Genomic DNA, 12,439 nt, shown 5'->3' on the forward strand with positions numbered 1-12,439 from the left:
AAGGCGCTATCGCGAGCGCTGGTGTAAATCTCTTATTACCTTGACAGATCTCTTCTACTACATCTAGGATGAATAAAATGATTGGACCTGGGTGTTTAAGTGGTTAGGGAAGTGACCAAATTTTTTTTAAAGAAGCAAGATCTGGGACAGGACCGTCTGGTGATTTGAATTTCGTTAAAGCAGGCAATTCAGAAGTTCTACGAAACCAATCGACATGTTATAAAAACACCCACGATAATACACCTCCTGAACTGCATTATCTTTGCATGTCTTCAAGATGCGGAGTATCAGCATCGAAATGCGAGCATAAGATGTGTGCCTGTGTGGCACGAAGGACAACTGCTGAACGCAAGGGAATGGGCTGTCAAGTCTAAGCCAAGAGACAGATACCATACATAATAAAAAAAAAAAAAAAGAGAGAGAGAGAGAAATAAAAGACAAGTAAGAGAGAGAGAGAAAAAAAAGCATTATAGTTTTATCCACTTGCGGTTTTTTATGTCCCGTTCTTTCAGCCATCAGATGATTTTCTTCAGCTTACGGAAGACTTCAAACAAGAGGGGCTGGGTAGAGTCTCCATCAACCCTAATGCTATTAGCAGGGCTCTCCCAGACTTAATGGAGTTGTATCATGTTAGTGAGAACAAAATAAGAAAGTTCTCCTCGCCCAGAATGGGTGAATGATCAGATGGCAAGAATAAATCAAAAGACATCGTATGGTAGTACTGGAGGGGGGCTACTTAATGTTCTGTGACGATGACCTCTGACTGATTGTTCTCAGAATTAAATCATTTCATCCTTGCCTTGCCCCCAACCCTTCCACCAACTTTTGTCTCATCTGGATAAAAGGTAATTAAGTACACTTCGTCTTGTGACCTTCAACATAGATCTGCTTTTCTCGCAAATTATGTTCACACACACACGCACACGCACACACACAAAGTTGTTGTTTCATAATAGGTGCAATAGCAGGAGTTAACCATTAAGTGCTCTTGTGAAAAGATGCCTCCAATAATCCGCTAACATATTAATTTTATAGTGTTGCTGTTTCTAGACCAATATATTTAGCTTAGGGCAAGTTTCACATATAACTCTCATTAATTCTTTCATGAATATGGGGCTCATCAGACAAAAACTACATCGTGTGAAATTATGACCTGTAAACTAAAAGGGGCGTCACCGTATTTAAGAGATTACTGACGTTCTGTGGTAAGGTTAAAGGCAATGTTTACCCTGCAGCAGTGACGTTATTAATCATGTATGCTCAGGCAGTGCTTACCTTGTCCATGTGATGTCATTAATTATCTGATGCATTTCCAACCCCTTTTCTCTTTTACTATGCTCTTTCCACCTCTCTTGCCTTCCTGACGTTTCTTCCTTCTCTCTTTTCCTCTCTCTCCCTCCCTTCTTTCACCCTCTTCTCATCTCTCTCCATTTCTCTTCTTTTACCATCTCGTCTCCCTCACACACTCCCCCCCCCCTGGTCTCTATCCCTGTCCATCCTGAATTCCCCCCCCCCCCTCTCTCTCTCTCTCGACCATCCCTCCGTGTACCCAATTCTTTCCATTTCTCGACCCTGACTTTCCCTCCCTCTCTCCCTTTCTCACCCTCCTCCATACCTAACTCTCCCTCCCTCTCTCCCTTTCTCTCCCTCCTCCATACCTAACTCTCCCTCCCTCTCTCCCTTTCTCTCCCTCCTCCATACCTAACTCTCCCTCCCTCTCTCCCTTCTCTCAATCTGCCCTTCACTCCCCACTTATCCCTCTTCCCTTCCCTCTCCCCTCATCTCTCTTATCTTCTCTCCTCTCCCCCTCTCTCTCCCCCTACCTGTGCCTGTCCCTGGTTCAGTTATTACAGACAACACTCACCTGGATTACCTAAAGCAAAAATGGCGCCCTGTCACGACATCCCCCTCATGCCCCCCTCCCTCTGACCTTTGCTCTCTCTCTCTCTCTCTCTCTCTCTCTCTCTCTCTCTCTCTTTCCGTGTTCTTTTCTATTATTCACCAATTTTTTCCTTTTCCTCTGCTTCCTTCTTCCTGTTCTGTCCTTCTTTTCCACTTCCTGCCTTATTTTTTTTTAATCGCTCTCTTTTTCTTTTTCTTTTTTTTTCTTTTTTTTTTTTTTCTTTTTTTTTTTTTTTTTTGCGTATCTTTACCTAGGTCACCGCAGACAAGGAAGTTGCTTTTCAGCCATGTGTGTCTGTTTGTCTGTCCTCAGCGGCCTGAAAAACACTACTGGGAAGGCCAAGTTAATAACATGAGGGAATGTTGCTACTGACTCAAGGATAAAGTGATTCAGTTTTAGTGAAAGTGCGTTAGAAGATTAAAAGACAGTAGTAACTTTATCACATCAGCCAGACTCTCTCTCTCTCTCTCTCTCTCTCTCTCTCTCTCTCTCTCTCTCTCTCTCTCTCTCTCTCTCTCTCTCTCTCACTTTGTTGTGGTTGCTGCCGTCAGAGAAATGTAGCCTACTGTATTCGTCTTAGGAGAGCAGCCAAGTAGTGAAGGGTTTGATGAAGGATGTATCTAACCTATAAGATTCGAATTTTTCCCCAGAGAGGAGCATAAGGGTCAGGAGATGGCAAGAATATGATATACAGTAACACGGCCTCGTAGTGAACTTGGAGGAGAGGAACGCACTCTAACGAAGTCCCCTCAGTCTCTCCTTATCCTCCTTCCTTTCTTAGCTTAGTCTTTCCCTAATCGATAGCCTTTTCAATTATTCAACAGCATTCCCTCATCTGCATATGCAAGTTTCTGTGTTTTCTTACCCTGGCTTCACATCACAATCGGGTCTCTCTCAAGAAAGCCATCAATTTATCAGTCATAACAATATCCCCATCACCCTCAAACCACTCCAGGGAGGACCGATCGTGTTATTCACGCCCCAGAGCGATCAGTAAGGGGGACCCTCTGTGGTCAGAAGGCAAAGGCAATCTCAGTATACAGGAACAGACACCTACTGTTCCTAGCTATCAGGGAGGGGAGGAAAATGAGAAACTACTATATCTAGCCTAACGTCACTGAAAGGGTAAAAACAAAAAAAAAAAAAAGCTAATTGGCGGTGAGGCACCCCTGAAAGCTAGAGGAGAAAGTAGAGTAAAACACGCCTGGGCTCCCTGCGACCATGTATCAAAGTCCCAGTCACAGACCATCTGCGCAAAACCTACCTCATTTTGATCGATATGAGAATCCTGTTTGAGTCTCTACACTGTGAGCCATCTAAAGACGTCCTCGAGCTGAACTGGTTAAACAGGATAGGTTATTAAGAGACCTTGCTGAGATTTAAGTTTCGTCATATATTTTTTATAATTGAAATAGCAACTTTATGTACAAATCTTCGAATAAATAACTTATGAGGTTCTGAAAGACAAAACTGTTATATATTTGTAATACCTGAACTTGAGATTATAACTAAGCAATTTTACACTGCAGACCTGGGAAGCGAGGCACGCTTTATCAGGAGAAAACCATGGTGTGGATTCACTAACCTTACAATTAGTGATAAACATAGTGAAGACGAAGAGTTGCCAAGGTCTTTGTGTGATTATTGGTTCAGTTGATACACCAGAGTTACGTACTCAGCCATACGAATAGTGAGGTGTCTATGACAGCCGAGAAAGCAGGGAGTAGCCATTCTGTACTCAGGGTAGACATGAGACAGAGTTAATGAAGGTTTCATATTCCAGAGAATTTTAAAGAGACTATTCTCGTGAAGTAATACATGTTTCACGAAATATTTCTTTCAGCATGAAACGGTCCCACAGAACTAATGTGGATCGAAACGCTTCACTGGCACCATAGCAATTTTTTTTTTCTTTTTCAGTTTATGAACTGCCTATAAAACGGCTGTTCATTAAAGTTGTAGCATAAATTTCTGTGACGAGAATGAAGTTATTCCATATGCCTTGCAGAACAAGCATTATTTAAAGGCATGATGCTATGGTGGGTCAGACGTGGGCCACCCTCAACCTTGCTGCTAGTATAGTTCCGCTAGCCCTATCGTAAAAATCTAAAGCTAAAAATAAGACCGTTCTTACGCAGTAATCAGATGCGGCTCCTTTAGTTAATGAATCCAACCTTGGCCCAGATATGCTTTGGAAGTTTACAGCACCAGACACTGAAGCTGACTCATGACTATAAACTTACTTTTGATACAAGTTCACAATAGAATAATGGCGGTGACTCAAAGAACGTTAACTCCATCTAAGCGTGCCCTGGACTCCCATAAAAGTTACGTGGGTATATACAACAAATGTCCCAGGCAGAAAAATGACACGTCGATAAACCTCTGGAATCTAAAATAGTTAAACATCACTGTGAATATTTATATGTTGTGCATAGACGACCATGACTTCATTATGTACATGTTATGGAGTCAAAAACACCTGTAATGCAACATTCACATAAAAAGAAAGAACTATAAACGTGGAGAACTATAGACTATGCCACACATTCTAAAGAAGACACGAGATATTCAGTGGCACATAGGTTTTTGGAAGTGGATGGGCCGTAGTCAAAATATCTTCCACTAGCTCTACATAAAAAAAAAGTTTTTGATCAGGCTTGCATATCACAATTTGAATTTTGCTTAAATGCATTACCAATAACAACTTTTTCCACTAACAAAGTGTTCTACAAGGTATGGGATTATTCCCTTGGTTTATATTTTCATTATGCTAATGTATGTATATATGTATGTAATGGCATATGGAGAATATCAAACTTTTTCCATATGCAAAATCTGCACATAAGGAAAGATACTTTTCCTTTTGTATCAAGGTTTTGCCTCAGGCTTATACAATACTCATATATCAATAAATCTGAAGTGTTTGTGAAATGCTATACCACTTATTGCTCTCCCCACTTTTCTCCGCTTGTGTTCAAAATTCTTTTGCTCTATTAAATTTCGTATCGTGTGGTACTGTGGTAGGAAACTTACTCCTTTTTGCTGAATGTCATTTCTGTATCGATCTCAAGGCGTCAGCAGAACTGGAGAAGTGAGGCCTCCGTGAGTATGGGGAGTATGTGAGTGTGTTGACGTAGTTGTTAAATCATAATATTGTGGTTGTGGTAGTGCGATTGTGGTCGTAGAAGCTTCGATGGTGTGGTTGTGGTAGACTGGTAGTTGTGGGTTGGGAGGATGTGGTAAAACTTTGTGCAGTGACGTGGTTGTTGATCTTCTGATAGTGTGGGTGTGGTGATGCGGTTGCAGTGGAAGTTGCATCGGGAGTATGGGTATGGAAGAAATATTCACTGCAGCGTGGTAGCTCTGCGTTGTGAGGGTGCTGAGGTGTGGGGGTCACTATGGTGTGGGTACAAGTGTGGCGTGGCTGTGGTGGTGTAAGTGTAACGTAATGAAGTCCCTGAACTCGGTGACATTACTCATTTTGAAAGTTTGTTTTTGCAGGTGGATGTGTGTGTGTGTGGTGGGCTTAAAGCTTGGTATTTTTGTGTGGTAGTGGTGTTGATGGGGTGTGTGTGTGGTAGCTATAATGCATATGAGGTGTGATGGTGTTGCACATGATAACAGGTACGATAGCGTTGTGGGGGTTATGATGATTGTGATGTGTGATATTAATAGATGTAGTTGTGTGTGTGTGTGTGTGTGTGTGTGTGTGTGTGTGTGTGTGTGTGTGTGTGTGTGTGTGTGTGTGTGTGTGTGTGTGTGTGTGTGTGTCATGAGTGGTGGTGGTGGATGAACAATGAGGGTGGATGTTAAGTGGTGGTGGAGGTTTAGTGGATGTGGATGTTGATGCTTAATAGTGGTGGATGTTAAGTAGTGGTGGATGTTTAATTTTAGTGTTTACTGACGTTGAGTGATGGTGGATGTTGAGCAGTGCAGATGTTGGGTGGTGTTTGATGATGATGTTGAGCGATGTTAGTTGTTGGGTGGTGTTGGATGTTGATGCTGAGTGATGATGGTTGTTGGATGGTGCTGGAGGTTGATGCTGAGTGATGTTGGTTGTTGGATGGTGCTGGATGTTGATGCTGAGTGATGTTGGTTGTTGGGTGGTGCTGGAGGTTGATGCTGAGTGATGTTGGTTGTTGGGTGGAGTTGGACGTTGACGGAGAGTGATGTTGGTTGTTGAATGGAGTTGGATGTTGATGTTGAGTGATATTGGTTGCTGGGTGGAGTTGGATGTTGATGCTGAGTTGTGTATATTAAGCAATGGTGGATGTAAAGTGGTGGATGATATTTATGGTGATGGATACTAAATATCGGTGGAGGTTTAGTGACTATGAATTCAGAGAGGATGTGGATGTGTATGCATAGTGGTGGTGGATGTTGAATGCTGATGGATGTTGAGCTGCGAGAGATGTGATTTTGATATGGGTCATCATGTAAAGCTTGTAGTGACAGTGGAGAGTAAATAGTGTGGAGGTGGTGTGGTTAGTAGTGTGGTTAAGCTGTGGTTGGTTGTGGCGTTGTGGTTTCAACGGCTTGTGTTAAGGTGTATTTATGAAGGATGGGTGTGTCTGTCAAAATTTAGTGTAGCCGTGTTCATTATATACCAGCTATACATGCAATTGCATATGTTAAGCAATACTTTGCGAGTCAAACGATCATAACTGAAGCAGTATCGATAAGCCTCGTTGTACGATGACAGGTTTGCATTTCATTCTGACTACCACCAGATGGTTTTATTTAGAACATTAGAGACCCATATTAGTGAAGGAGTGAAATAATAATCATAATTATCCCTTCAATACAATTACTTTTTTTTCCTGTCTACTACAGAAGACTACTTCAGGGAACCCTCTCGAAGTGAAGGGGATATTTCCGTCCGTACATTGACATGAAAGTACTTTACTCTTGTTTCAGCCAGTTGATGTTATTCAGCCGTGTGAGACCTAGCGTTTAATGTGTGAAGTGAGGCTCAGCATGACGAAATGCACTCGGGCTAATGAAATGTGTATTTTTTTATATATATTCATGCAAAAGCGTCATTACCTCTGAATCTTTTCCACAACCACTATAACTCGCATACTGTTGCACTGCCAGCCCTAGGATGCACGATATTAATCTGCCAGAAAAAAAATGATGAAATCTTAAAAGTGAGCAGCCATGCCTGCAGTAATAAAAAGTGAATCCACAGCTATACTCTAACGTATGAGGATAGAAGTGTGTGACAGTCGTTTAAAAAGGCATTTTTTTTAGTTGATTTATTGTGGGTGAGGGATAGAACTTGCTGAACTGCTGTAAATGTTCATGTGTGCGTGTATGTTACTACTACTTCACCTCTGTATACAGTATATGACGGCCAATCAAATTCATTCTATCACCAAACGATTTATTAAGCTTAGGAAGGACTTGGGCTGAAGAGATCAAAAACTATGCTCACTAACCTTATTCCTTACGGGGGCAGCACTTAAAAATTAATTCATTTTTTATCAGACGAGAATATTCAGCTTAGGTGGTGTCTCTCTGAATGAAGGGGTTAATGAAATGGGTATTGTTGATAGTTTAGTTGTGTGCTTATTGTTGCCATTGTTTTGTTGTGTGTGTGTGGTTATGGCTTTGTGGTGTGAGTAGGTAGGTGTGTAGATAGTATCGTTAATGCGAAATGGATGGAAAAGACTGTTTGTGGTGCTTTGATAGTGCACTTGTTGTGATGTGATGGCTAAGGGTGTGTGTGGGGGAGGGTTATTTTGTTGTAATGCTCTATAGGAAAGATTGACTGTGGTGTTTTGTAATTTAATTGTGTGTATGTGTGTGTCTGGAGCGCTGTAGTGTGATTGTGTGTACTCTTGTAAGTACTATGACTGTAATACTTTATGGGATAATTATTATGGTAGTGTGCCAGTTATGATGTTAGTCATTTGTGCCCAGGGTGTGGTGGTGGGAGTGCGTGAGTGTGAAGACAATGGGTTTCCACAGAATTATTTTAAACAGGGTGGTTGGTGATGGTATTATGGTACTGTGTTCGCTGTGATGTTGTGATGTGATGGATTATATAATATGGTACAGATGCTGTGGGCTGAGGGGTTGTGAGTGTATGGGTAATGTGACTGTGCTGTACTGGTGTTAATTTCCTTGTAGTTAGTGTTTTCAGTATATGGCTAGAGAGGTGCGGTTTTAATGTGTGTGTGTGTGTGTGTGTGTGTGTGTGTGTGTGTGTGTACTACTTAAGAATGGAATAACTTATTTGCTGTAGGAACTAAGCTTCGTGATAATGATGGTTGTGTGTGGTTATGGTGGTGGGATTATGGACGTAGCAAAGCACGTAGTAGTGTTAGCTATGGGTAGAGTATCAAAAACGTCTGGAAGCCTTAATTTTGTGGTGGTGTGGTAGTTTTCTTTCTTTGTCAATGACATGCATAACTCCTGCCACTTGCTATTAATATCTGGTCACCTGATTATGCAGTATTGATAAAACTATTATGCTTAGCAAATTCGAAAGTGGCAGTGAAAATGGAAGAACCATTTGGCAATAATGTTGTATAACCAGAAGTGGTCTGAAGTGGTTAGATAAAGCGTTGTTGTTTATTCCTCTTGCGTTTCTCCGACATCCACTATTCTAAATTACATTATCAAGAATACGTTGAGTAAAAATGGTGTGCAAATAGAACACTTTTGATTTAGTGCATGTCGAGTAAAGGATAAATATATGCATATTTTAGAGTAAACTATGTACATATTTACAGAAACATTAATTGAAGGTTTGTAATAAATAGCCAACATAGGGCAAGAAACAAGAATCAACCGCTGGACGAACGAATCCTTCTAGTTTAAACCTAACCCAAATTTCACAGCTTATCTTCCCATGAAATATGCCGCTTCCCCTTTAGCTTAAGACACTGGAAGAAAATTACCCAAATTTTAAAACTGTATTTTTGCTCGGACCAAGCCGCCGCACTGAAAGCGTTGTGTGCATCAGAGAATACAGTATTATGTTAGGTAGCCAGGCGAAAATGTTCACAGGCCTCATGAAGAATGGTCAGACGTTTTATGCTACAGGATAAGCAATTATAATTTGTCTCCAGTAATTTTATGCAGCCCCTTTTCTTGAAATATATAAGACATATAGTTCTCGCCAGCTCAGAAGGATTTCTAGCATCTGCTTAGGATTTATTTTGCGTATTACACCTTGATAATCTCTTGTATGTAGTTCAGGCCCTTTTGATGACGATTTTATCTGCAAAATGAACTAGTAATGATATAAATTGGTAGGGAAGTGTTGCTAGATAGCCTTCTGAAATTCAGAAAATAATGTCCTAAGTCACTGATCTCTTCTGCGATATAAAATAATGTCCTTATCGAAACTGGAAGAAAGTTGCAGCAGCTGGCACTATGAGTATGACAATACTTTCATTTATAATGTGTCCTGCACTACTACCTACTTTTCCTTATTAATTGGTACATTATTCTGGATGTTATAAAATTATGGCACTCAATATAAAATACAGTTTAATATTCACAGAATCATGTTCTCGCTGATGTAACAGACTTCCTGGCACCTCTTCCTTAACAATTGGTTTTGCATATTGCTCCTTTATATTCTATGTCACTTGCATCTTTACATTTGCAGCATTGGTTGCACCGGTAGCATAGTAAAGAATTGCAACCTATAATATACAAAATGAATCAGTGAGGAAAAGATATCACGAAATCTTGCAAACTAACGAGAAAATGGCCCATTATTTACCTTGGCCTCGAGAAAAAAAAAAAATTGCCCCCCGAAGGAGGAAGTTTAAATGTTTGTTTATAATCATTCCTAAAGAAGGCAATATTATTTTTATGTTAATGACATGCTGGGGAAGACCTTGGTTTGGGTTCCTTCATTTCGTCATCTCCCGCGATATGAAGCCTGTTTATGCTGCGAAGAATCCTGGTGCCAGCGGAGCGAGTGCTGAAATATTCCCGCACCTTAAAGAGGAGAGGAGAAGAGGAATTCGCGTGTCCACCTGGAATGTTTCTGGCTGAATTAAGTAGTAGGAATGCATAATAAAGACGGATTGTTCGTGCATATTTGGATTCGTTCATGCGCATTTGGACTCATTCGTGCAAATATGAATTTTAAAATAGCTTTTTTTGTCGTTCTCAAAAATTTTTCGGAGATGGTGTTGACTCGTTTTACATGTTCTTGAAGGTGGACGCAATGAAAGGAATGCATATGACGGATTGTTTGTGCATTTATGGATTTTCTAAATGACTGTCTTCTCTTTATCAAGGGTATGCCATTTTTTTTTAGTTTTAATTCTGGATGCAAGAATACAGGGGAACATTTGCGTGCATGTGGATTTGTTAATTAGATGACTTGTCTTATTAAATTTTTTTTTAGTTATGGAGGTGGTCTTATATAATCAGTTATCTCTCTATTTTTTTTTCCGTCAGTGTTATAATAGTGGTCACCTTTACATTCCATCTCCCCCCTTTTTGTCGTTACTTTTTCCATTATTTTGTTTATCCTTCGTCCGTAATTTCGTTGCGTTTAATCAGTCTGTTAATTTTATCATTTTTCCCTTCTATCGCTGTTATAATCGTATTCATTTTTCTTTTCCCACTTCATCGTTCTTTCCACTCTTCTTTTCCCTTGTCCATAATCTCTTTTTGTTCGACTAGTTTCTTCTTATACGTTCTTTATCTTTCTTCTCTAGAATCGTATTCACTACTTTGCATGCTCCTTTCTTTTTCATTTTACTTGTCACTCATTCTGTTCCCTTGTCCTTGAATACATGATGTTTGTCCAGTTCGTTCTTTCGCACTGTGTTCCTTTCTACATTCGTCCTAACAGTGTTCATCTGTATTTTTCATGTCCTCCTCCATGTTATAACCTTTTTTTCCCTTAGTTTTGCTTTGGTTTTCCTCGTCCGTAGGTAAATATTGTTTTTTCAGGCGTTTTTACTCATAGCCTTTTTTATCTTTCTCTCTCTCTCTCTCTCTCTCTCTCTCTCTCTCTCTCTCTCTCTCAGCTCTAATCGTGTTTGTCTTATTTTCCACATCCTCGTCTTTTTTATATTATGTTCAGTCCTTCTTTCCCTCATCCGCAAATTCGTATTTCTCGACCAATATGCATCTTCTTCCTCGTTCCTCTTCGTTTGTCCTTTCACCTTTATCCTTTATTTCCTCATTTTCTTTTCTCCTCACATTCTCTTTCAGTGTCCTCACTTTTATGAATGTTTTTTGCCAATCAGTTTTCTCCTTCCAGCTGTTTCCTTTGTCCTATCCTTTTTTTTCTTTGTCCCTGCCCTCATTTCTAATATCTTCCCCATGATTTTTTGTTGCTTTTTTCTCCTCCCATTTACAGTCTATTTTAAATACCCATAATTGTATTTATTTTCTCCCTTCTTCTCTCTTCACTTTGTCGTTTCTTACTTTATTTTCCTCTCTCTTCTGCTATTGATTCCTCTTGCGCTTTTTCAAGCAATCGCCTTGAACCTTTTTCTTCTTCTTTTGCATTCTCTTTCCCTATGACGATTTTTTTTCCTCTTCCTGAATCTTTGATGCGAGTTCCAGGGAGGAAAGCCTCATTGCAGAAGTTATGATGACATGGGGGCGATTAGTTTGTGATCACCCCCTTCAGTTTTAAGGCGTCGGACTACTCATAAATGGACAAAATTCTGTTGTTCGTTCTACACATCCATCACATGCCACTTTCTTAGTTCCTGTTCCTTGATGTTTCTTACCCATCCGTAACAATGGGCATCATCGCCTCTCCGTTTTGTCCGTCCTTCCCAAAGTCCTCCTCATCCTCCTCGTCGTCTTCCTCGTCCTCGTCCTCCATGCTCATAGTCCTCTTGGTGGACTCGACGATCCTGAAGCACTCCAGGAACTCATTGAAGTCGATGTAGCCGTCCTTGTTGATGTCGATGGACCGGGCCAAGTCGGTGATCTCGTCCTTGGGGATGGGGACGTCTATGTGCCGACTCAGTAGCTCACATGTCTGGCTGAACTCCTCCATGCTGATGTAGCCTGGGGAGAAGGGGATGGGATTAGAAACTTGCACCATAGAGAGAGCGAAATTAGAGACCTACACCATACCAGTCTCCTGTCAGTATCACCTGTTTCAGTCTCTTTGCCTTGTATTCTCCTACCCTACTCTTAGACCCTCTGTAACTTTCCCGTTTTAGAGGACTATGAGGGAGGGTGGTGTGTTGTGTCCGAGGGAGGGTGGTATGTTGTGGTGTATGAGGGAGGATGGTGTGTTGTGGTGTATGAGGGAGGATGGTGTGTTGTGGCGTTCGAGAGGGTGGTGTATGGTGGAAGGGTGCGACATTAGATGATTGTTGTACCCAGGGTTAGGCTGGTGCATGTGGAAGGATGGATCGTTAGTCAGGTACTGAGTAGGGACAGGAAACAAGAAGGGTTTTTCAGTTGGATCGCCTTGCACAATAAACGCACAGATAAACAGATGATTCATTATCATTGTTGCTACTTAATATTAAAATGACCCATTCTGTTATCCGGGTCAGTGTCCCATATTGCTGTAAAGACATG

The 12,439-nt window shown here is 40.9% G+C and overlaps 1 protein-coding gene across 1 annotated transcript in view; it reads right to left on the reverse strand.

Moving 5' to 3' along the window:
- Nucleotides 1-5,878: 5,878 nt before the first annotated feature.
- rdgC (retinal degeneration C) overlaps nt 5,879-12,439 on the reverse strand; it is a 251,872-nt gene continuing 245,311 nt past the window's right edge. Inside the window, exons 15-16 of the mRNA XM_080277606.1 lie at nt 11,629-11,914; nt 5,879-6,125 (exon numbers count right to left, since the gene is read on the reverse strand). Coding sequence (XP_080133732.1) covers nt 5,879-6,125; nt 11,629-11,914 — 533 coding nt within the window. The remainder of the gene's footprint in view (nt 6,126-11,628; nt 11,915-12,439) is intronic.

The sequence above is a fragment of the Coenobita brevimanus genome, chromosome 70, assembly GCF_032717465.1.
Source record: "Coenobita brevimanus isolate Jiangsu-jjx chromosome 70, ASM3271746v2, whole genome shotgun sequence".
Classification (NCBI taxonomy): domain Eukaryota; kingdom Metazoa; phylum Arthropoda; class Malacostraca; order Decapoda; family Coenobitidae; genus Coenobita; species Coenobita brevimanus.